Consider the following 24,999-nt stretch of genomic DNA (forward strand, 5'->3'; position numbering starts at 1 on the left):
TATATATATATATATATATATACACACACACACTGATCAGCCACAACATTAAAACCACCTGCCTAATATTGTGTAGGTACCCCTCATGCTGCCAAGCAGCACCAACCCCCATCTCAGAATGGCATTCTGAGATGATATTCTTCTCACCACAATAAAGAGGTCAACAGAGAATGGCCAGACTGTTTGAACTGACAAAGTCTACGTTAACTCAGATAACCACTATGTACAATTGTGGTGAGAAGAATATCATCTCAGAATGCTATTCTAAGATGCGGGTTGGCGCTGTTTTGGCAGCATGAGGGGGACCTACACAATATTAGGCAGGTTATTTTAATGTTGTGGCTGATCTGTGTATATATATATTAGGGATGGACATTTTGGTCATTTTTCTACTCGAGTACTCGGACTAATTACTCGTCGAATACTCGAAGGGCCATGACGTGTACATAACTGTATATATAATAACATGTCTGACAAACGTCTTTGGCTGCTGCATTGCGTCTTGTTGTTCCAGTGTATAATTTATTCATTATTATAAGCTGTTATAAACAAATCTGTTACAAAATGTACAAAAGATTGCATAATCCAAATGTAATGCATCATATTTTGTCATTATGTGAAGATTCTCTGCCCAGCTAAATGAAAGAATGTGCACAATACGTGTCTGTCTGTTCTTCCTTCAGGTTAATGTAGCAATCTCTGAACCATCTATTTTCAAATCGCGGTTGGCATAACAGGAGACGCCATAACCATTGCGTTTTTAATATGCGTATTAAGTTGAAGTTCAGTTTTGAAGACAATGCATTCTGTTCCATTAAGCTGCTCTCTGTATAGCTGATTGAAACACTCGCCTGCTATATATGCGCTTCTTCAACGTGGTGCGTCTACTGCCACACGCCTGGTGTGTGTGTGTGTGTGTGTGTGTGTGTGTGTGTGTGTGTGTGTGTGTGTGTGTGTGTGTCTCCCCAAGTGTTCGCTCCTTTGGGGAAAGGTGCGATACTCCGTATTGTTGTTGCTGTGATGAGTTGGAATTTCCAACTTTCAACTGTGGAAAGTGAAACGGAATCACACTTTATGTCGGACTTCTGACTTGGAAACTCGTGCCGAAATCTTCAACACCAATATCGTCGAGATACTGGTGTGTGTTACGTCACACAAGCATGACAGCGCCCAGGGCCGGGAGGTTTACAGTCAGTGACAAACATTCACTTTTATGAAATAATATCCATTAACAAGTCTAAGTTCTTACATTATATGATAATAAAACATGTTAAACAAACATTTTGCAGAGACAGGTGTTCAAAACACAGTTAATTATACTCTCTTTTGATTATCATTGCATTGCATATATCAGACTGGTTGCTATGAGACGTCTCTGACAATCAATGTACCCCTCAAAATCACAAAATGATCTAAATTACCTTAAAAATAAGCTTCCTATTAGACACATTTCTGTTTAGTTTTCAGGTAATTGTCACTGAATTGCAAATTAAGTGAAAAGTCACATCATACATAATCACCATCGATCATCGTTTTCATGATCGATAATTGCAGCCACGTCCGAGTACTCGAGTACTTGTGCCCATCCCTAGTGTATATATATATATATACACACGTGCAGCCAACATTTTGTAATAATGTACAGATTTTGCCCTTTCGGAAAGAAATTGTTACTTTAATTCACCAAAGTGGCATTCAACTTATCACAAAGTAGTCAGGACATCACTGATGTAAACAAAAAAAAAAAAAAAAAAAAGCACCATCACTATTTGAAAAAAGTTATTTTTTATTCAATCTAGACAGGCCCCATTTCCAGCAGCCATCACTCCAACACCTTGTCCTTGAGAAATCATGCTAAATTGATAATTTATTACTAGAAAGTCACTTTCCATTATATCAAACACAGCTGAAAGCTATTTGGTTCGTTAAAAAATAATAATAATAATAATACCTTTTATTCATAATGCCCTTTTCTTACACTCAAAGCACTACAAGATTGAATAAACATACAACAGCAACCACCATACCAACAAATTAAAAAAGACTAAACACAAAATTACTAACATACAGCAGAAACCACACATAAAACTAATATTAAAAAAATATTAAAAGACTACCTTAAATAAATGAGTCTTAAGTAACTTCTTAAAACAGTCCAAGGTTGGGGCATTTCTAATAGTAAAAGGAAGAGCTTAAATTAAGCTAATATGAAGTCAATATTAGGCAACAAATGGCAAAAAAAAAAAAAAATCTGCTTTCTCTACAAACTCATCAGTTATACAATTTCATACAAAGGTGTACACTACAGTCTTCAAAGAAGAAGGACAACTGGCTCTCACAAAGACATAAAGGGATGTGGAGGCCAGATGAACATCTAAAAAAAGCACATCAGAGTCTCTAGTTTGAGAAATAGATGCCTCACATGTCCTCAGCTGACAGCTTCATTGAATTCTACCCGCTCAACACCAGTTTCATGTACAACAGTAAAGAGAAGACTCTTATGCCTTAAGGCTTTTAACGGAAGAATTGCAAAGAAAAAGTCACTTTTGAAACAGAAAAACAAAAAGAAAAGGTTAGAGTAGGCAAAGAGAAACAGACATTAGACAACAGATAATAGGAAAAGAGGGTTATAGATCTTAACCCCATTGAGATATTGTGGGATCAGCTAGACTGTAAGGTGCGTGAGAAGCGCCTGACAAGACAGCCACATATATGGCAAGTGCTACAGGAAGAGTGGAGTGAAATGTCACCTGACTATCTGGACAAAATGACAGCTAGAATGCAAAGCTGTCATTGCTGCACTCAAATTGTAATAGTAATATTTCACGTTATTAATGTCCTGACTATAAATTGTGATCAACTGAATGCCACTTTGGTGAATAAAAGTACCAATCTCTTTCCATAAGAGCAAAATCTGTACATTATAGCAAACTTTTGGTTTATATACTGTACCTGCTGTATATAAACAAATATGGGATGTTATCAGATGCTGTAAACAAACACATTTACAATGGGCCCCAAAAAGTATTCAGACAGGTGAAGTGTGTGATTTCTGTGGGGACTAGTGTCTAGTCAGTATGGCTAGTGGCTGGTTGGTATACTGAAATATACAGAGGAATGTTTTGAAAGAGTCACAGTTTTATGCTTTTCAGAGAAGGAATGGTATGCTTATAGTTGTTTCTGCATATTAAGCTGAGATAGAAGTATTTTAACATCATAAAACATATACATTTCACCTTTAAACCACACTGACTGTATACCAAAACAAATGTATGTCATTGCATTAGATACAACATTTCAAACCAATAGTACAAGCACACTTTTCAAGCAAAGCATCACACAAAAAGAAGTTTGTTAGGTTTTAAACAAAAGTATACATTTTTAAAATGGAAAATTAAGGAAACAATTACAAATAAAGAAAGTCTATTTTGATGAAAGCATCTGCTTAATGATTAAATGCAAAACGTAAACGTAAAAACTGCTAAGAAAAGTGAATATGGTACTCACAAAAGATCTGAATGAATGGCATGGATCCACTTCAGCTTTATTTCAATGCTTTTTGACTCGATCAGCACCTCTGTAGAAGTGTTGGTTGTGTGTGCATTCCCCCCTACCCCTTACTCGCATTTTTTTGTCTGCATATGCCACTTGGTTATATATTTTGATCTCTAATGCAATGAAATTCAGACATTCAGCTCTTAAGATTTAACTGTCCAAATACTTTTGGGGTCACTGAATGTGCACAAATTCAATAATTAAGCTCATCTGCATAAACCAATCTAATCAGAGTCACATAAGGCCAAGAGTCTCACGAACCAACGATGAGTCCAACTTCACATTGTGGGTCCTCATACCCACAAGTCATCATTGTGCCCACAGTGTCATTCACCACAGCAACCACTTCTAAATCAAACTCCTTTGAGGATCAAAAACAAAGAAAGAGAGCAAGATAAATACAAGTTAATTAGAGGGGAAGTCTCAACAAAGAAAGACAGAGCAAATCCACCAAGACTTTCTCCAGGCCACGATTTGTCTGACTGAACATCTGCTAATTACATGTTGCCATAAAAGTGAGTGTAATTGTGGCTAAAAAGTGCAGAAATTGCTTTTGCAGCTTTTCAGGTGAGCTTCAGTGGTGGGTGGCAGTACTGACTTCACTGCGGTGGATGGCGTCTTTCAACAATGTAGCCACATCCTCTCCTTCACAGCCCGAGGCCTTGAAGCCCTTCGTCCACTTTATCAAGACACCCTAAGAAGAAGAACAAGGAGAATGCAATTTATGTAAAAAGTATCCTTTATTTCACTTCCTGAAACTATTCTAATGTTTATCCCCACTTCCTGTGGTTAAAATTGGCCTATATAAAGTTTCAGGAGATACACACTCACTCGACTGCACATCCTAGCACAGAATGTCCTGGGCATAATAAACACAGGTGCAGATTTACTGTATGGAGAATTGAGACTTCACCTGCAAATGGTAAGCCAGGTGTGGGAGAGATATGGGCAAGCTGCCATATCTCTTCACACAGCCCGAAAAAACTCACTCACTGTCATCTGAACCAGTGTCAGAAGCTAATCCGGGCGAGAGACACCCAGCGCGCACCATAGAGTCTGAACGGCATTCAGAAAAAAATAGTTGTTTTACATTTTTTTACTTCAGCAAATTAAACTTAAGCATTCAATTTGGTTTGTATCTGTATGTATAGTGTCTTATCATGCATTGTACATGGTACACACACTAAGTTTAGGCCAAATGTGGTTTATGAGGAAATTTCCAGTGTCCCCATAATTCAAATCACTTTAAAAAAAAAAACATACTAAATGATGTTTTTTTTAAACATTTTTTGTGAGGGTTAGGTTTAGGGGATAGAATCTATAGTGCCTACAGTATTAAAAACCATTATATCTATGGAGAGTCCTCGTGCGTGCGTGCGTGCGTGCGTGCGTGCGTGCGCGTGCGTGCGTGCGCGTGTGTGTGTGTGTGTGCGCATGTGCAGACTAACCTGGTCCAGTCGGGTCTGATGGCAAGGAAAAGAGAAGGTGAACCCGAGAGGCAGGGATGCCCCCTTCATTCCCATATACTCCAGGAAGTCTGCTATACAGTGCACGATGTGGTCAAACAGCTGCAGAGGCCCATTCAAACACACACACATGCATACACTCATGTGAGGACAAAGGATATCCATTTCATATCTAACTAAAAATAGTGTTTACATTTTTAAATGAGGTTTGCATTATCCATCTCATATCTACATAGCACTTATAACAACCACACGGGTCCTCAGTTTTTGTCATGTTTTTAAGGCCTTCTAAAAACTTAAAATTTAGTTTGTTAATATTTTTGTGAATATAGTTTGTTAATTTGTTTATCAATTAACCAACCTACATATTTTTTTGCCAGCAAAAATTAGGCAACAACTATGGTATTAACAACAGTATTATGCAGTTAACAATGGTGTTAAGCAGAAAGCTTATATATATAAACAGTTGAAATGATAGGTATTGGCCGATCAGATAACAAGAAAATCTGCAATTGGTATCAGCTGTAAAAATCCTGATCAGACCATCCCTATCTCAAACACAGCTGGAAGGAGTGCAATTCCAAATGGAGGGATCTCGAGATGTGTTTTTCTAAGTTTCAGACTAGGTTTAAGTTGCTCCAAAAAGCGTCCGTCGGATGCATGTTTACATTGCGTATCCTTAGCAAAGCCCTTATAATAAATCCACCTTGGACACATGGACAATTTAAATTGCAAAATGGATTGCTGTAGACTGTAGGCCAATGATTGACTTATGTTCCACAAAATGGAAATAAACTCTATACTGCCTACTAACAGCACTTTTTGTATTGTCTTATCAATGCTTTACTCGGGTGCCACAATAATGTATGCATTATAATGAATTTTGCAAGAGTTATTATATTTATAATATGCATTATAATTATTTGAATCTAATTATTTAATAATGATATATATTGAATAATTGTTATCTGAGGGCGTTGTAATCGAATGACAGACTAAAACTAGACATCAGGTAAGGAGTGAACAAGGACACAGCCTAGAAATAAGACTTCAAGTATGGTACAATTCTATTTGCACAATCCTTGATTCCACTGGAGTGTTATGCACGGACCACTTTCAAATAAATTGCAAACAGGGGAGTGAACTTCAGATTCAAAAACAATCTTTTTGTCAAGAGGATGCATTGTAGCTCTAGTAAACATAACTTCTAATTAAGACACACAATATTATCATGCATTAGGAACACTTTCATCTCAATTTCGGTGGCTCAGCGGATGCAAAAAAGACTTAATCTTTTCAGCATCTTTTTGGAGGAACATCATATTTTAAATAAATGTAATCCACCATTTAGGACTGGGTGATATAGCTAATAAAAATCATCCTAATTTTCTCTAAATGAACACAAGAAAAAAAAAAAGACCACTGACCTCATATGGCATTTGACATGTTTTGGTAAAATATGTGTTGGTAAATAAGATTGATTATTAGCATGTATTGTTATATTGGAGCGTATTATACACTCAAAATAACAATACATGCTAATAATCAGAACCGACCTATAATTGCAGCATTCAAATTACAATCAGCACAGATTTTGTGGCTGTGTTTGCACCGTTGCCTGAACTGCATACTTTCTTTAGTTAACTGGTGGATAAAGCAGCGCAGACAGAGTGTACAAATAAACAGCATTTTTACAGGGTGCAGTTCATTCTTAGTGAATTCCCCCTTAAAGAGATAGTTCATCCAAAAATGAAAATTCCCTCATAATTTACTGACCGTCTTGCCATCCCAGATATGTATAACTTTTTCTTCTGCTGAACACAAATTAAGATTTTTAGAAGAATATCTCAGTCCAGTAGGTCCATAATATGCAACTGAATGCTGCCATGACCAAAATTTTGACGCTCCATAAAGCATATGAAGGCAACTTAAAAGTAATCCATATGACTCAAGTGGTTTAATCCATGTCTTCTTAATGATCGTTTTGATTTTGGGTGACATCAAACCAAAATATAACTCTTTTTCACTGTAAATCTTGCCATTGCAGTCTTTAGGCATGCTCATTATTTCAAGCTCAATTACACTTTCTAGTGCTTGACCCATGCGAAGAGCGCTAAATGGCTCTAGGAAGTGTAATCGAGCTTGAAATGATGATCGCCAAGGAGACTGCTGATGTCAAGGTTTATTGTGAAAGAAAAATTCTATTTTGATCTATTCTCATCCAATATCGAAAAGATTTCTTCAGAAGACATGGATTAAACCACTGGAGTCATACGGCTTCCTTTTATGTTGCTTTTATGTGCTTTTTGGAGCTTCGAAGTTTTGATCACCATTTACTTGCATTGTGTGGACCTTTATTTGTGTTCTGCAGAAGATAGAAAGCCATACACATCTGGGATGGCATGAGGGTGAGTAAATTATGAGAGAATTTTCATTTTTGGGTGAACTTTTCCTTTAATAGGCAATAAAAAATAGCACATTTAAAATCATTGCGATAATCACGCTGTTGTGCAGTTTTACATATCCCAAGCAAAATCATTGCAAATACAGTATATCATTAACTTACCCGTTGATTGACCAACCGCCATGTACCGTAATTTCCGGACTATTGAGCGCACCTGAATATAAGCCGCACCCACTGAATTTAAAAAAATATATATATTTTGAACATAAATAAGCCGCACATGTCTATAAGCCACAGGTGCCTACCGGTACATTGAAACAAATTAACTTTACTCAGGCTTTAACGAAACACGGCTTGTAACAAAAATAAATATGCTTTAACGAAACACGGTATGGCAGCGGGGGCGTGGTCAAGCACCCGTCCGAGAGAGAAAACCGGTAAGGGCGCTTACACCTGAGCTAAATTATGTCAAACACCTGTGTCTAATTTCAGTAAGCATGGGGAGAGCGGCATAAAAAGGCAGCAGCCACAGAGCTGAGAGAGTGACACACGTCAGTCTAGTGTTGTCGCATAGAAGACCAGAATTGAGAAACTTTATAAAATTGATTGTAAACATTGCTGTGGCCATTAAAAGCCTTACCTGGAACGTCAAGTGCCCTGCTGAAAACTGTCACACTGGTGCCAGTGTGACAGTTTTCCCAAGAAGGACACGTGAACCAGCGCACTTGAAATTAGACACCGGTGTTAGACATAATTTAGCGCAGGTTTAAGCGCCCTTACAGCTTTTCTCTCCCGGACGGGCGCTTGACCACGCCCCCGCTGCCAAACACGGCTTGTAATAAAACATTTGCAGTAAACAGTAGCCTACCAAGAAAGTCATTGGTCACTATCTTCCTCCTCCTGTGCACTGAAACCACTGAAGTCATCTCCTTCGGTGTCGGAGTTGAATAGCCTCAGAATAGCCTCCGCTTTAGTTATCTTTTTGCACTGAGTCAATTCCTCACGCTGCTGTTTCCAACGTCTTATCATCGACTTGTTAAGACCAAGCTCCCGGCAGCAGCTCTATTTCCTGTTCCAACAGCCAGATCAATCGCCTTCAACTTGAAAGCAGCATCATATGCATTTCTCCATGTCTTTGCCATGATGAGGGTGACAAAATGACTACCGTAATCAGAATGATGGGAAGTTTGAGCGCGCTCGATTTAATCTAAACAGTAAACAAAAAAAGTTGTTTGACCTTAACCCGTTCGGCAATTTCATGGTCTAATGAAAGCTTCACGGCGCAAAAAACTGAGCACGTCACAGAATGTTTTTTTTTTTTTTAAATAAAATTTGAAAGCGGGAAAAATCCATATATTAGCCGCGTCATTGTTTAAGCCGCGAGGTTCAAAGCGTGGGAAAAAAGTTGCGGCTTATAGTCTGGAAATTACGGTAACTATTCTAATCTTGAATGGTTTATAATGAAGTGCTGTGTGATTAGGGGGTGTACCTCCTCTCCAGTGCCCTGAGTGATGTCTTCAGGGATGGTGTAGATCTTATTATGCATTTCGGCACTTCGTCTTTTCCCACTTCGAACACGCACCAAGAGCACTCTGAAGTTTGTGCCACCTAGATCCAGTGCCAAGAAGTCGCCACGCTCTGTAGATCAAGCATAATAGATTCAGAGACTGTAACATTACACAAACTAGCCAAGTCAGACTTACACCTACACACCTATCACACACCAGCCAACTTTATCAACTTGGCTTTAAGGTTTGGAAGGTTTCTGCAATAGTTCATTTTTAAAGGAATTACATATATAGGGGTCATTTGTTTGTATGTAAAAGAGGCAAGTGCAGTTCAGTTTGACCTCTGATTACTGTCAATACAGTGAGGTCCAAAAGTGTCAGATCACAAAAGGTATGGGATTTATTTTCGCTATTTATTTTTTTTGAAAGTTATCTAATATGAAGAAGAAATATGAACAGCTTTCACACTATTTTTAGGTCACAAATCAAACAAGCAAATTTGTAACATTGACTAACACAAAAGTACAAAAGGTCAGATTTGCTTGCTTCAATTAAAGCACACAAGATGCTGTATTCATCAGTTTTTGTACAAGCTCATGAGTGCATGCTGTCATTTAAGCAAAAGCAGAACATAAAAACACTAAGAAATGAATGTACACTTTGCAGTTAAGCTTTGGTTAGGTTGATAATAAAATGTTTAATGATTTTATTATTATTATGAATTAGAACAATGCAAAATAGAAGCATTTCATTAGTGGTCTCAGATTTTTGGATCCCAATGTATGTGTTGAAGGGGACTGTACGCTTCCCACTCCAGAATGATTAATGCAAGAAAACTGGTTATTTGTTAAGGCTATTTAAAACTAATTATATTAAAGAGCAATACATCTCATTTGTGATCATATTTTCAAAAGTAATGGGTTGGCCCATCAATAATCTGATTGCCTATTGGACAGTGGGCATTCAGTGTATTTTTATCCCACATTAATGCATCCCACATGCTGCATTAATGTTGCAGCATGAAGCATTTACCCATGTTTCCATTGATCATTGTATAAATAATGGGGGAGTTGTACATGCTTGTTTTGATTTTTGGGAGGTTACCTCCCACCATCCCCCCAGAATCTACACCCATCACACCTGGTAGCCCAGCTTCTCTATATGATGATTTGCAATAACATCATTTAAAGAAATATCAAATAGGCAGGACTTTGCAACAAACGGGCAATAGTTGAAATGGTATGTATTTAATTGACAGCGAATGAAATGTACAAGCTCCACTGTCGAGCACAAAGTGTTCAGCGGCACGGAGATACACACAGTTGTTTGCAATCTGACTAAATACATTTCTTTCAGATTTTAGAATCCAACATTTTGCCTATTTTGTTTTGAGCTTGGTTATTTATTTATTTTACCATTTGAGTACATTCTACATTTATGCATTTGGCAGACGCTTTTATACAAAGCAGCTTACAGAGCCCTTATTACAGGGACAATCCCCCTGGAGCAAGCTGGAGTTAAGTGCCTTGCTCAAGGACACAATGGTGGTGGCTGTGGGGCTCGAACCAGCATCCTTCTGATTACCAGATTACCAGTTATGTGCTTAGACCACTATACCACCACCACTCCATTTTGAGTAGTAGTTTGAGAAGCTTTTGGGAACAACATCACAGACAAAATAAATAGCCTGTGCTTCCCCACTTTTGATAAACACCAGAAGTATAGTAAAAATATAGTAGCAGAATAATAGAGATGCTCATTATGACCAGAAACACAGCCACTCTGTGACCTCCTGCGATAAAATCACTGTATGTGTAAAAGGCGTATTATACTTTTTAAAAGAGTGTTTCTCACTCTAACCTGTTCCGTCTGGTGTAGACCGCACAAATGTGGGCAGCATTTTGACAGAGGCTGTTGAGTGTGTTTGTTTAGCCAGTCCTCGGTTCATCTCCTCTGTCATCCTTTTTTTCACCTCCAGCAGCTGATCCCGGCTGAGCCGCAGGGTGTCCAGTATACGCTGACGTTCCACATGCTGCTTTGCTAATCGGTATGCCACAGCTGTAACCATGGCAGCGCCCTTGCCGCTGCCATCCTCAGAGCGCAAGAAACGCACATCACAGTCAGGCACCAACCACCGCACCATCTTTTGCATTCGCCGAGCAAACCTGCAGGCAAAATAACACAGAGAGAGAGAGAGAGAGAGAGAGAGAGAGAGAGAGAGATAAAAGGGTGCAATAGCAAGAAAAGAAGAGACAAGAAAAACAGAAATTAGTGAAGGAGAGAGAGAGTTTTTGGGGTGTTATTTTGTTGGAATAGATTCAATCAAAATAGTGATAAAGTGATACAAGTTTTTTGATGGCCAACACTGAAATCCAGAGATACTGAATTAGAATATAATTTAAACAAATGATTTTGTACACACTGGCAGCACCAAATAACATTGAAATCTGTTTGTTTGAACAGTCATGGCATGTAAATAATGGAAATCTGATGCAACATGTTTGACAACTGTCAATATTTAAAAAATTATTAACTCTGTTTGGTGCTGAAAGTGTAGTGGTGCAGAAATGACACCCTTCACAAATTACAAACTTTTCACAATGAAAATTCTCAATATGTATAAGTTTCTGACTTCTGCTGAACACAAACAAAGATTTTTAGAAGAATATTTCAGCTCTGTAGGTCAATATAGTGCAAGATAATGGTGGCCAGACCTTTGAAGCTCCAAACAAAATCACATAAAGTCCACATAAAAGTAATCCATAAGACTCCAGTGATTAGAAGCGATTTGATACATGTAGGTGTGGGCAAGAATCATTATTTAAGTCCTTTTTTCATATAAATCTAAAGTTAAAATTTATAGGAAACTTACATACTTACATTTAACCTTGTGCGACCCCGCGGCCTCGAGCGAGGACTCACTATTTTGGATTCGCTATGCGTAATGCATAATTTAAATGAATAAATACTGTTCACATGAATCTAGACTGTCATTTAAAGGGTTAACTTCTGCCACACAGAGTTACGTGACACAACAGCATGCCTTTGATTTCCTTGAAGCGCTCCTATGGATGTAATGGTAACAAAAGTGCCTCTGGTAAGAAATATGTTTACGATTTTTAATTAAAACCTGTTTGGTTGTAAAGAGTAGTGTCCCCAGTTTCGTTTGATATGCCATTTTAAAAATCTGTTAATTTTTCATGCATCAGCACCCTTATAAACATGATGTCCACATATGTGGATATCGGGTAGAGATGCACCGATCGACCGGCCAGGGACTGGAATCAGCCGATTTTCCTCATGCTCGGCGCTGAGGTGTTGTTGCCAGCGGTGCAGGCAATAACGTCATAGCTGCACGTAAACATGTCATTGGCATGGAAGTTCTTCACTGTGAGTGAAGAATACATAAAGTTCGCAATGTGTAATAATTGTAAGGCCAAAGTAAACCGTGGGGGTACCACCACAATTACGCTCGGAACAACAAGCCTAATTAGACACTTAAAACACCATCACCCAGCTGAAAATGCCCATTTAAAAAAAATAAGCTAAAAAGGGAAAGCGGCTAAAGCTAGCCAGAGCTCAGAGCCAACCACAAGTCAGCAGCCTCTGCTATCATTCCTTGGAATGAGCAGCGAAAATACCAAAGCAATTACGAGGAAAATTATGGAATTCATGGCCCTGGATGACCAGCCGTTCACCATAGTTGAGGACAGAGGATTCAAAAATCTGATACATTTCCTCGATACAGAGTAGGAGGTACTTTCCGACGTCGCGTTGCCCGAGTTGTTTAATCTCGTGTCATGTCACACACGCAGCCTGTTATCTGTCAACATTTGGGTACACAAATCCGGGAGAGGGGAAGGGGGTGCTGGATGGCAGAGGCAGGCTAAATACATACAAATTGTGCCGTTGTGATTTATTGTGCTGAGTAACGCAATTTTTCCCACCGTATCCGTGTATTGGGTGTGAAATACGGGAGACTCCCGGGGAAAACGGGAGTGTTGACAGGTATGGTTACAAGCCAATCCCGAAGCAGCAAGTTTAGTTTTACAACTGATATTTGGACATCTAACATAAGCTTAATGTCAACGTTGAGCATATTGGACACTTCAGTTTTGTTCATAGGCTTGTAATCTTTGGAATTGTTTTGTTAGACAAGTAATAAAGAGAAAAAATTCCATTTATATAAATAGTGGAAAATGACATCTGTTTTGTTATATAAAGCAACTCATTTGCAGTTAATTGTTATTTCTACCTCTTTCCAGTCACAGAGCACTTTATTTTGAGAGTTGTTTAAGTGAGAGAAGAACCTGTAAACTTAGTGCAGTTTGGGGGAAATTGTAATGTTTAATAATTTATTTTATTATGAAAATAAAATGTTGCATTGAAGAAAGGTAGATTTTGTTTGTATATGCGGTCAATAATAGTTCTTAGAAAGAAAATCGGAATCTGAAAAAAATCGGTATGGGCAGGTCACACTTGAAAAAAAATATTTCTATAGCTTGGTATTTAAAATTTCACAATTTAACTAGTTACGAATCAAAAAGGGAAATGGAAAATGCACAGGAGTTAAGGTATAACCATCTGTAGTTACAATGTTTACCTAAACCTTTAACTCTAAAACTTACCCATACCTCAATATCAGTAACAGCAAATGTGAATCATTGAGAATTTTGCACGACAACATGTATTGATACCATAAATACATTGTATTTTATGCTTTTTAATGTTAGTACACAGTAGTTAAAGGCACTTAATATAAAGTGGGATAACTATTCCTTTACAACTTAACTTATAAAACTAGAAATGTAATATTTTTGTGCCAGAAAATGTGCTGAAAGAAGCATTAAAATCAAACTCAACAAGACACTGTATGGCAGCTGCACTCACAGTGGGTGGTTTTTGTAGACGGATCCATCTACACCAATGGTGGTGCGCAGTCTCTCTGCAGCCTTGTTGTCTCGGATCTGCCGCAGTACAGCTGCCAGTGATGCTGCACAAAGATGTGCGGCACGCGTGGACACAATCTGACACACTCGCTGCGTGGCCTCACAGTCTTCAGAAGATGGATTCAACCCGAGACCTCTCAACACCTGCTCTGCACTCACCATACCCTCATTATTCCTGCATAAGAGAGCAAGGTGTTTTAAGAGAGGTGCAAATGCTTGTAAAAATGTTTTGATGTTTTTAGACATGAATATTAAAATACACACAATCCTCATAATTAGCCCATAATAAGAAGAGTTCAGCTTTTTTGAGACTCAAGTACTCAAGACAAGAGTCTTTATTTGGTGTTGACACTGGTGGGAAGGAAAATGATATATCAAGAACATGTTTCCTATTGGAACATGCTACACAACTCCTCGTCCAAGCTCTTGTTTTATCCAGACTGGACTATTGCAATGTTCTTCTGGCAGGCCTTCTGGCAAGTAATGACAAACCTCTGCAATTGATTCAGAATGCGGCAGCGAGAGTGGTCTTCAATGAGCTCAAAGAGCGCATGTTGCGTCTCTCTTCATCAGATTGCACTGGCTGCCAATGGTTGCTTGTGTTAAGTTCAAGGCATTGATGCTTGCTTAGAACAATTAGTAGCTCCACACCCCACTATCTAAACCGACTACTTCAGACGTATGTGCCCAGGGGCGTAGCACCAAATTTTGGGCCCTGGGTACAAACCATCTTGCTGGGCCCCCGTACCAAATATGTATGTATAGAAAACTGACTTCTAAGGGGCCCCCCCTGCCTCGGGCCCTGGGTACTCGGTACCCTTTACCCCCCAGTCCGACGCCCCTGTATGTGCCCTCCGGAAGCCTGTGTTCTGTGGGTGAACGGCACCTCGTGGTGCCATCTCAGAGGCAAAAAAATCACTGTCCCGGACCTTTACCTTGACTGTTCCCGGCTGGTGGAATGACCTGCCTAATTCCACCGAGCGGCTGTGTCTTTAGCCTCTTTCCAAAAACAGCTCAAGACACATCTTTTTCGTGAACACCTAACCCATTCATACTAACACACTACCTTCATGTTCTTTAAAAAACAAACAATAAACCTTTCCTTTCTATGTGTACTGCTCTAAGCTATGTGAGACTTGCATTGCAGAGTTCAAAGGGGAAACGAGAGGTGGTGGACAATGGTTTTACGTCAATGAAAGTTAGTGTACAGATATAACAACGTTAAAGAAGATGTGCTGTCCAAATCTGGAAGCACTATTTATCAACTGTAAATCTTTCTACCTGCCGCAGGTGTTTTCCCGTTTATTCTGGTGGGTATTTATATTCCTCCACAAGCATGTGTGAGTGTAGCACTGCAACAGCTGGCTCACTTATTATTATTCTGGGAGATTGTAATAAAGCTAACCTCACCTGTGACTGCCAAAATACAGACAGCACATTACATACCACACCAGAGACAAAAATATACTGAATCATTGCTGCACAGCAATAAAGGATACAAATCGCTCTGTCCCTAGAGCAGCTTTAGGACTCTCTGATCACTGTCTGGTTCACCTTCTTCTAACCTACAGGCAGATACTAAAATTAGCTAAACCTGTAGTAAAGACTGTAAATAGTTGGACAAATGAAGCAGAGCTGTAACTACAAGCCTGCTTTGACTGCACTGATTGGCTGCAGACACCAATCTGGATGAGCTCACAGCTAGTGTATCATCATATATCAGTTATGGGAGGACATGTGTATTTCTACTAGGACTTATTTAACATACAACAATGACAAACCGTGGTTTACAGCAAACCTCAAGCAGTTTCGTCAGGCAAAAGAGGATGGTTACAGAAGTGGGGATAAAATCTTGTAAAATCAGGCCAGGAACACACTGAATACGGGAATAACAGTGGTTAAAGAAGCTGCTCTGATAAGCTCAAACAAGTTTTGAGCTAATGACCATGCATCAGTGTGAAGTGGCCTGAAAGAATTTACTAACTTCAAGACACCATCCCCCAACATTGTAGGTTACCAACAACTGGCTGAAGACTTAAATTTGTTTGACTGTAGATTTGAAAGGCCCAGTCTCACACCACACACCCGCTCTGACCTTCACTTCACACAAACATCAACACCTCCTGCAACCCCCTCCTGCTACTCAACCTGCACTTAAGATCTATTAAGAGAATGTGTGCCGTGTCTTCCGTAAGCAAAAGACAAGGAAAGCACAGGGCCCAGATGGTGTTTCACTCACTTGTCTAAAATCATGTGCTATCCAGCTGGCCCCAATCTTCACACAGATCTTCAATAGATCACTGGAGCAGTGTGAAGTTCCATGCTGCTTCAAACGCTCCATCATTATTCCTGTCCCAGAGAAACCCAAAATCACAGGACTTAATGACTACAGACCCGTCGCTATGACGTCTGTGGTCATGAACTAATTTGAGAGGCTGGTGTCGGACCACCTGAATGACATCATTGGACCCTTTTTAGAACCCCTTCAATTTGCTTATCGAGCAAACAGGTCTGCGGATGATGCAGTCAACATGGGATTGCATCATATCCTGCAACATCTGGACAGACCAGAGACATATGTAGGGATCCTTTTTGTGGACTTCAGTTCGGCTTTCAATACCATCATGCCAGCTATGCTCCAGCTGGCATGATGGTATCCTGGGTACCACTGAAGTGGGAGACCCACATTAACTCCACTATGAAAAAGGCCCAGCAGAGTTTGTACTTCCTTTGCCAGCTGAGGAAGTTCAACCTGCCACAGGCGCTGCTGATACAGTTTTACACGGCAGTCATTGAGTCTGTGTGAGGAAAAGGGCTGGAAAAATCTAAATTTTTGAACTGTTGCCTTCTGGACGGCACTACAGAGCACTTAGCACCAGAACCGTCAGACACAGGAACAGTTTTTTTCCCTCAGGCTCCATTTCATGAACAGCTAAAACTACCCCATTGAGCAATAACTATGTGCAATAAACAGCTTAGTCTATATACATACCATACATCTTCTGCCATACATTCTCTTGCATCTGTGTATAACAGATTTGTTTTGTATATTGTACGGCTGTCGATTTAACGCGTTAATTCAGTGCGATTAATTTTGCAAAAAATAACACGTTAAAACAATTAACGCAATTAATCGCACCATAATAAGGAAGATTCCTGAGAAATGCAAGCTTGTAATACCACCTGTTTACTCCAGAGGGCAGTAAGTGAAATTTCAGCTGTATGAGCAACGCGCAGTTTATACAGTGAAGAAAACACTTCAGTAGATAGAACAACACAAACATGCGTTATGTTCTTGCATTCAAAACACTTGAAGGAGTGCAAATGCAAACTAAGGGATCTCAAGATGTGTTTAAAGATTGAGTATTACACAATATTTAACTTGAAACAGTGAACTAAACATTTTATGTTTATGATGCAACACACCCGAGACGCTACACAAGCATGTCTGATGCAGGTGTAAATTGACGGGCTCTTAAACAAGCCCTCAATCTCCAACTGATTGACAAATTCACTTGTGAAATGGATTGCTGAGAACTGTATGGCAATAATTGACTTATGATCAATAATATGGTAGTAAACAAAACATTGTATTCTAAAGCCGCTTTTTGTATTGTCTTAATGATTAACTCTTCTGCCACAAGAATGTAATGCATTTTAATTATCTGAATATTTGTTATATATAAATATATATAATTTTTAAATATTTAAAGATAACTATGTATCATTTTATACAAATATGTATAATGTTTATATATTGAGTTATTGTTATATGAGGGGCTTTCTCAGCAAATATCTGTATATGCGATTAATCATGATTAATTAATCGGGACACCATGTAATTAATTCGATTAAAATGTTTAATCGATTGACAGCCCTAATATATATATATATATATATATATATATATATATATATATATATATGTCTTTTTGTGTATTTCTATATATACATGTATTTTCTATTACATTTTTATTTGTATTCAATTTTTTATTATTATCTCTATCGTGTTGCTGTATTGTTTGTGCACTGGAAGCTTCTGTCACCAAGACAAATCCCTTATATGTGTAAGCAAATGTTTTCATTGTAAGTGTAAGCAAACATTCGCAAATGTTTTCAGGTGCCACACTACCTCAACAATGAAATAAAAACTGCATCTCATCTTACAATGCAAATCTGGCAGAGATCACCATCTACTTCAAAATAATTACCTACAATTTTATTGAATTAACGTAATGATCAAACACTTGCATCCACTGACATATAACTGTCAGTTACGTTATTGAAAGGAACAACAGGAACACTATCTTATGCTACTGAAAAAATTAGGCTAATGTTAACACAAAATATTTAAGAGTTGATTAATCAGGCAATAAATTCAGTGTTGGTGCTTTTTGTCAATTATAATTAGCCCATTCTATCTAGGTCATTTTTTGGTAATCAGCCAATCAACTTGCAGACAACTTGGAACTCTTCACAGATGACAATTAGACCCCCGTTTACACCTGGTATTAAGATGCAGTTGATTTGATCACATGTTGTCAGTGTTAAATACATGTCTAAATGGGGTCTAAAAAGTGTTGTGATCGGATCACTAAAACCACATTCGAATGTGGTCAAAAATGCATGTGACCACATCGCATTTGAGGTGTAAAAGTCATCCGTCCTGAATGCGTCCCGGACAGCAGTGAAGCGCAACCCCTCACCTGTCAATCAATCGCTGCGCTACAACAAGTGTTTCAACTTTGCCAGATAAGTGTGTTTTAAAAGGAAATAACCATCCGATCTAATTATTCGAAAAAGCGGATAAATACACAAATCACAAGAGCTTCACAGAACTTTTTCAGTGTGTCTGATATCAACACAGATGAGAAGCACAAACACCTGAAGCCCCTTTAATACAGGAAATCCACTAAAATAACTCTAATAATTCTGCTCGAAATGTTGCGTTAGTGCAAGTTTCAGCTGCATCTGGAAGAAACAGCACACCGTTTTTTCTGTGCTTTCTTTCTCACCTTGTGCTTTAATTTCATGCAGTAACACACTGACATTGTAACTGATTGTGACGGATGTTGTCATGAAATCATTGAGCACAAGTTGTCACAGGAGACGCATTTAATTAACCAGGTGTAAACAGCGATATGTCTCACCTGACCACATGTGACCTAAAAGTAGAATAAGAAAAACATTTACTTATAAACATGTTTTACTTTTGAGGTTGTCAGTAGAAAGATTTGATTAGATTTCACAAACAAAAGTACTAACGTATTTTTTTATTTTATTTTTTGTCATTATCATTGCAAGTGTCATTGAAATATGTTTTGTGGACATGTACAGTACTATAGTGCTACAATTGTAGTCTTCAAAATACCTTAGACTACTATGTAAATACTATGGTACATGAATATGGTTACTATTCCAAATCATGGTATACAGTGTACTAAAGAACAATAGTCTTACCATCTGTTACAACATTGCACCATGGTATTGCCACAGTTCTTTTTTGTAAAGGGAGAAAATCAAGTTTTGTCAGATTTAGCTTACTTCTGAGGACATTTTTCAGTAAACTTACTGCCAAAGGTTAGAAAAACACAAAAAGTACTGACTTTTCATTTTCGATGGCAGACACAAAGGCGGTCTGGAAGTGTCCGGTGGTGAGTAGATCTGGAGTGGTGTGACCCTGGAACAACAGACCATCTTTGGCCATCTTCACCAGGATGAGTCTGACCAGCTCCCCCATGTACATCCCACTGATCATCTTCTCAAAGCTAAATGGAAAAATATGCAGCACTTAGAACCAGGTTGATGAATATGAGTGTGTCTTGATTCAGTGTGGCCATATGGGGCCATTGATCCCACTCTGGGTGACCTTGTAACCTGGAGAGATCCCCAATCATCAAATGAAAATAAAATCTTTATCGAGAAACTTAACCCCAGGTTGCTCCAGGGAGATTGTTCCTGTAATCAGGGGATAAGCATGCATCAGTCAGAACATTTAAATGCACCATTATTGTAGAGTTTTAGCTTTTCATCTGTGAAGCCTAAAGTCTAAGTATACATGGAAAAATGTGTAATCGAATATTTGAAGGAAGGACTTGAGCTAAAGAAATTACTGGTAATACACATCACGCAACACCTCTGTCTTTTGGAACACGTTCAAAACGCCAAGGCTAACTGTGGTCCGATTAACGTGTATACATGCGTCATGAATCCGAGCTTTACTCAGAATCCGAGTATTTCACAAAAAATGGAGATCAAAGTTGAACATAACATTTTAAAAAGACTAATTCTTGTTATAGAATCACAAGTACAAGTACTGTTAATACTGCAACCTCATAGGAACACCCTAGCAGAGATTCTACAGTGCAAATGGAAAACAATTCTTTGCTTTTCCAACACTGTGTGTGTTCCTGTCCTTGGGAATGGAAAATGGTAGCACTATTTGTTCTGCATTAAGTCTAAACATCCACCAAGAAAATTGACTTGCAACGGCTTATCGTGAATGATTGTTTGTTCACAGATCTCTGGGAAAATTCATTAAGTTCACCTGAAATCTCTGTGGGAGTGGATGTGGGGGAAGAATCTCAAAATCAACCTTTTTTATGGGTAGCATGTGCAAATCGAATAAAGCAATCAATTGTTATTCTCTACCACACAATTTGAGAGCTCAGCCACAAGCAATTGAGTCATGGTATATCATTATACTTCAAAAATTTGCTGCTTTTTGAGCTTTCAATGTGTTGCTTCATAAGAGCAAAATAAAACGGCCTACAAAGTCCAAACAACAAGGGTCAGCAACTATCTTTCAAGATAGGCGAGTTCTTATCGGAAATGCGGGCTAATGCATAGTTAATGATGGCATAAGAGCTTATTTAATGGCTCATTATCTGGTGGTTGGTACAAAAACATCTGGTCTATTTAAACGCTGTTTACACTTTCCATCTAAGAGTGAACGCATACGTAAAAATGCATATTGGCTGTGACTTAAGGCACCATGGTTACAACCTTGCTTCTTCCAAAGATGGGTATAAATTTGGTTAAATATAGGGCCTGTAACATTAAATATACATACAAATATAATAAATGTAACACAATGAACTAACAATGAACAATTGCATTTTTATTAATTAAAATGAACGTGTTAATAAATGTTGTAAAAAATATATTGTTCATTTAAGTTCATGATACTTAATGCATCAACTAATCTTAGTGAATGGAACCTTATTGTAAAGTTTTCCTAAATAAACAGACAAAATTTATAAAATGTATTAAAAAAAATTATGCCAAAATTCTGGGGTTGCAAATTTCTCAGTAGAATCTGTCACAGGTTTTAGGGAGAGGTAAGGACCCAAACGCAGAGTTCAAAACCAAAAATACTTTATTAAATCAAACTCCCACGAGGGGGAAAACATAAACAACCTGAAGGGGACAAAAGTATCCAGGGAATCGGGTAGAGGGAAAACGGGGAACAGGACCACCTGGACCACACTGGAAACAGGAAAGTGTAAGGATGACTGGAAGTTGGAACGCAGAAGAACATACACAGGTACTGACTAGAGAACAATACAAGACGAACTGGCACTGGACAGCACACACGAGGATACTAAAATAGGGACAGAAATCAAGTGGGTTAATCCAGGGCAGGTGTAAACAATGACGAGCAAACAAGGAGGCGGGGTGTGACATCAGACGAGAAGCATGCGGCGCTCTAGAAACAATAACAAAGCCGCGTGCTCTCACAAGCAGGCAAAACATCAGATTGCCATGAGCGCACATCGCCAAGACAAGGAGGCGATATACACTCCTGCCAATCAACAAACAAGACGAGAGCAGACACTTGCGTTAGAGTTCAGCCACACACACACCCGACACCTTACCAAAGTGACCGAACCTCAGCACAGATAAGAGAGAGTGCAACACGTCCGTGGACACAAGACACAGACAAGGAGTATGAATGTCTGGGTCCCGACTAGACAGGAAGTCAGGACCCAGACACCATACTCCAGAAATGAAACACAATAGAGAAGAGCGCACAGCCAGGAATAAAACTGGGACCGCACGCACCCACGACAACAGACATGGGTGGATAATGCCACGGCCCTGTCAGACCAAAACCCAGACTGACAGAGAGACAGGACCATGACAAGAATCATTTGGGGACAGAATGTTGATTTGAGATTTGTGATCAAATTAAATTGTACATAAATTATAAAAAACTATTTATCTGATAATTGTTTCATTACAATATCTGTGGTTCATTTTTAAATGGTTGAGCTTGACATATGCATTCAACACTACAATTTGTGGAAATACTAAGAAAAAGGAATGAAATAATGGAAATTATTTACTTATGCTACATCAAATTATGTTACGTCTTTGGTTCCCCAATTTGTCATAAATGTCAAAATTGTTGTAATAATGGTGGGAAACAGTGATGTATAAGTGTGTAAAACTGAGACACAACGATGCTTTTGGTAACTATACATTTGTAAAGAATTGAAAACAGCTTTTCCTAAAATTAACTGAAAATCAAATCATCCGATTATGTCAAAAATATAACATTTATTAAATGATTTTAATTGTTGGATACATTCGAAAAGATTGAGAACTCTGAGGTCAAAAATCACCATTTTAAGGGGGAGGTTCAGACATGTGTTTAAAAAACAGGAACTTATCATGCTATATTAATTTTATGTTACATAATAGTTAATAAAACATATATAATAGTTCTCACAATAAAAAAAATCAAAAAACTGGATTTTTGCCTTCTGTCTTTATTTACACAAATGAGTACTGTATTTGTGGCATGTGCCAGTTGTACATGCAGCTGACAGAGATGCCCTCCAAATAAATTAAATTATTTGACGGCTTTTAGTGTCAGCACAAGAACTCTCGGAAGTGCTCCTAACTGTCAGAGGCAGAACTGTCACTCACAGCTGTTTGCCGGGGTTAAGGGAGCCTGCATCAATCTCCCGGTCGAAGTCAGTGCGGAAGTCGTCCAGTGCACCATCATCTCCAAATGCACCCCACTCCATGTTCACACACATACGACCCTCGTCCCCATCCACCAGCTCCAGGTGCCGCATCTCCTCCATGTAACAAGCGTTGGTGCCCGTACCTGCAAAACACAGCCAGTCTTAGGGGCTGTTCACACTAGGGTTGTAAAAGATATATCGTATGGCAATGTAACATACGATACAACGCACACGATTCAACACTATATGTACCATACGATCCATAAACACATTGTAGTGTAATTATAGTGTAAAACCAAGCAGCGCTACATTGAGAGTTGCGGAACAGTCTCCTCCCCGGATAGGCGACACTGAGTGCTCACAGGACAATGGAGCAACATATCTACAGTACATAAGCTAGAAGATCAATGGCAAACGCCAAGTAGATTGTAGTGTTACAGCTTGTCAAATTTGCCAAACAATGGTGTCATGTCCCAGCGCTACAATACATCAAACATATAGATTTATTTATGCCAACATCACAGCGCAAATCGGTGGATTTGCAATGCAGAAACAGAGTAGCAGCAAAGATGCACCTCTCCCAGACATGGAGCATGACACTAAGCAAGATGCTCATAAGTAAAAAAAAATCTGATCTGATTTGAAATTACTGTACATTTAAAAAAAAACATTTATATATATATATATATATATATATATATATATATATATATATATGAAATTCACAAGGTAAAACATCATGAAATGTGTAGTTGTAGTGCTTTCAATATAGCAAGGGTGAATATAATTTACACATCACTCCTTTTAGTTTTTAGCAGCATTTTTCATACTGTCCCAACTTTTTCAGAATTGGGTTATAAAATATGAGTTGATGCTAAATTCATTTTATAGGATTCAGACTAATTACCAAGAATGAGAATGTATTTAAATGAATAACTAACAGAAAATGTAAACAAAAAATGCTCCTGAAAATAAGATTAGTGGGGGAAATATTGGCCCTATAATAAAAATTTTATTATGTTTATTCATTTCTGATACTAGTTCCATCTGAGCTATTTTTTTAAATGGATATTTCACACCAAAATGACATTTTTCTCATCATTTACTTGCCCTTGTGTCATGCAAGATGTGTATGACTTTCTTCAGCAGAACACAAAGATTTTTAGAAGAATAACTCCGCTCTGTAGGTCCATACACTGCAAGTGAATGGTGAACAAAATTTTTAAGCTCATAAAATTTTTAGTACATAAAAGGTGGCATAAATGTATTCCATATGACTCCAATGGTTTAATCCATGTCTTCTAAAGAAATCCAATCAGTTTTGATTTTTCACCCAAAAAAGTTGACAGACATCAGCAGTCTCCTTTCAAGCTCAATTACACTTCCTAGTGCCATCTTGCACTCTGTGCATGCGTCAAGCACTAGGAAGTGTAATCAAGCTTGAAATCATGATCGTGCCTGGAGACTGCAATTGCAAGATGTACAGTGGAAAAGGTCTGTTCTCACCCAAAATCCATTAGATTGCTTTAGAACACATGGATTAAACCACTGGAGTCATATGGATTGCTTTTGAGCTGCATTTATGTGCTTTTTGGAGCTCTAAATTTTTGGTCAGCATTCACTTGCAATGTATGGACCTACAGAGCTGAGATACTGTATACTTCTTAAAATCTTCATTTCGAGAAAGTCACACACATCTGGGATGGCATGAGGGTGAGTAAACAATGAAAAGTTTAAAGTTTTGGGTGAATTTCCATTAATTGTTGCTCTATGTACATGTGACATGCTCCATCATTTTCAGCCACTTTGTCCAAGAAACAAATTTGAGTTTTATGTTGGAATACAGTAAATGGATTGCATTTAAATTATTATATTAGCCAAAATGTAAATGATTATACAGTGTTTTGATAATGGTCTTGATTAGAAACATAATAATAAATGATTATATTAGCTAAAATGTAAATGATTATACACTATCTTGATAATGGTCTAGAGTAGTGTTTGGTGGTATAGAATTTCTTGGTGGTATTTGATAAAGAATGTTTACTTAGACGCTTGGAATCCTGATTTCTTCAGCAGCAGAAGCACATGTGTATCTCCAGCAACAAGGATAAGAGGCTTGAAAATATATTATATATGAAT

At 38.2% G+C, this 24,999-nt stretch overlaps 1 protein-coding gene across 1 annotated transcript in view; it reads right to left on the reverse strand.

The window, feature by feature from the left end:
- The window catches only part of LOC127625911 (hexokinase-2-like), a 74,718-nt gene that overhangs the window by 8,321 nt on the left and 41,398 nt on the right, over positions 1-24,999 (reverse strand). The window contains exons 7-14 of the mRNA XM_052101363.1: positions 22,817-23,000; positions 19,489-19,650; positions 13,824-14,057; positions 10,794-11,098; positions 8,915-9,063; positions 5,004-5,123; positions 4,154-4,249; positions 3,817-3,916 (exon numbers count right to left, since the gene is read on the reverse strand). Coding sequence (XP_051957323.1) covers positions 3,817-3,916; positions 4,154-4,249; positions 5,004-5,123; positions 8,915-9,063; positions 10,794-11,098; positions 13,824-14,057; positions 19,489-19,650; positions 22,817-23,000 — 1,350 coding nt within the window. The remainder of the gene's footprint in view (positions 1-3,816; positions 3,917-4,153; positions 4,250-5,003; positions 5,124-8,914; positions 9,064-10,793; positions 11,099-13,823; positions 14,058-19,488; positions 19,651-22,816; positions 23,001-24,999) is intronic.

The sequence above is a fragment of the Xyrauchen texanus genome, chromosome 3, assembly GCF_025860055.1.
Source record: "Xyrauchen texanus isolate HMW12.3.18 chromosome 3, RBS_HiC_50CHRs, whole genome shotgun sequence".
In the NCBI taxonomy this organism is placed as follows: Eukaryota; Metazoa; Chordata; class Actinopteri; order Cypriniformes; family Catostomidae; genus Xyrauchen; species Xyrauchen texanus.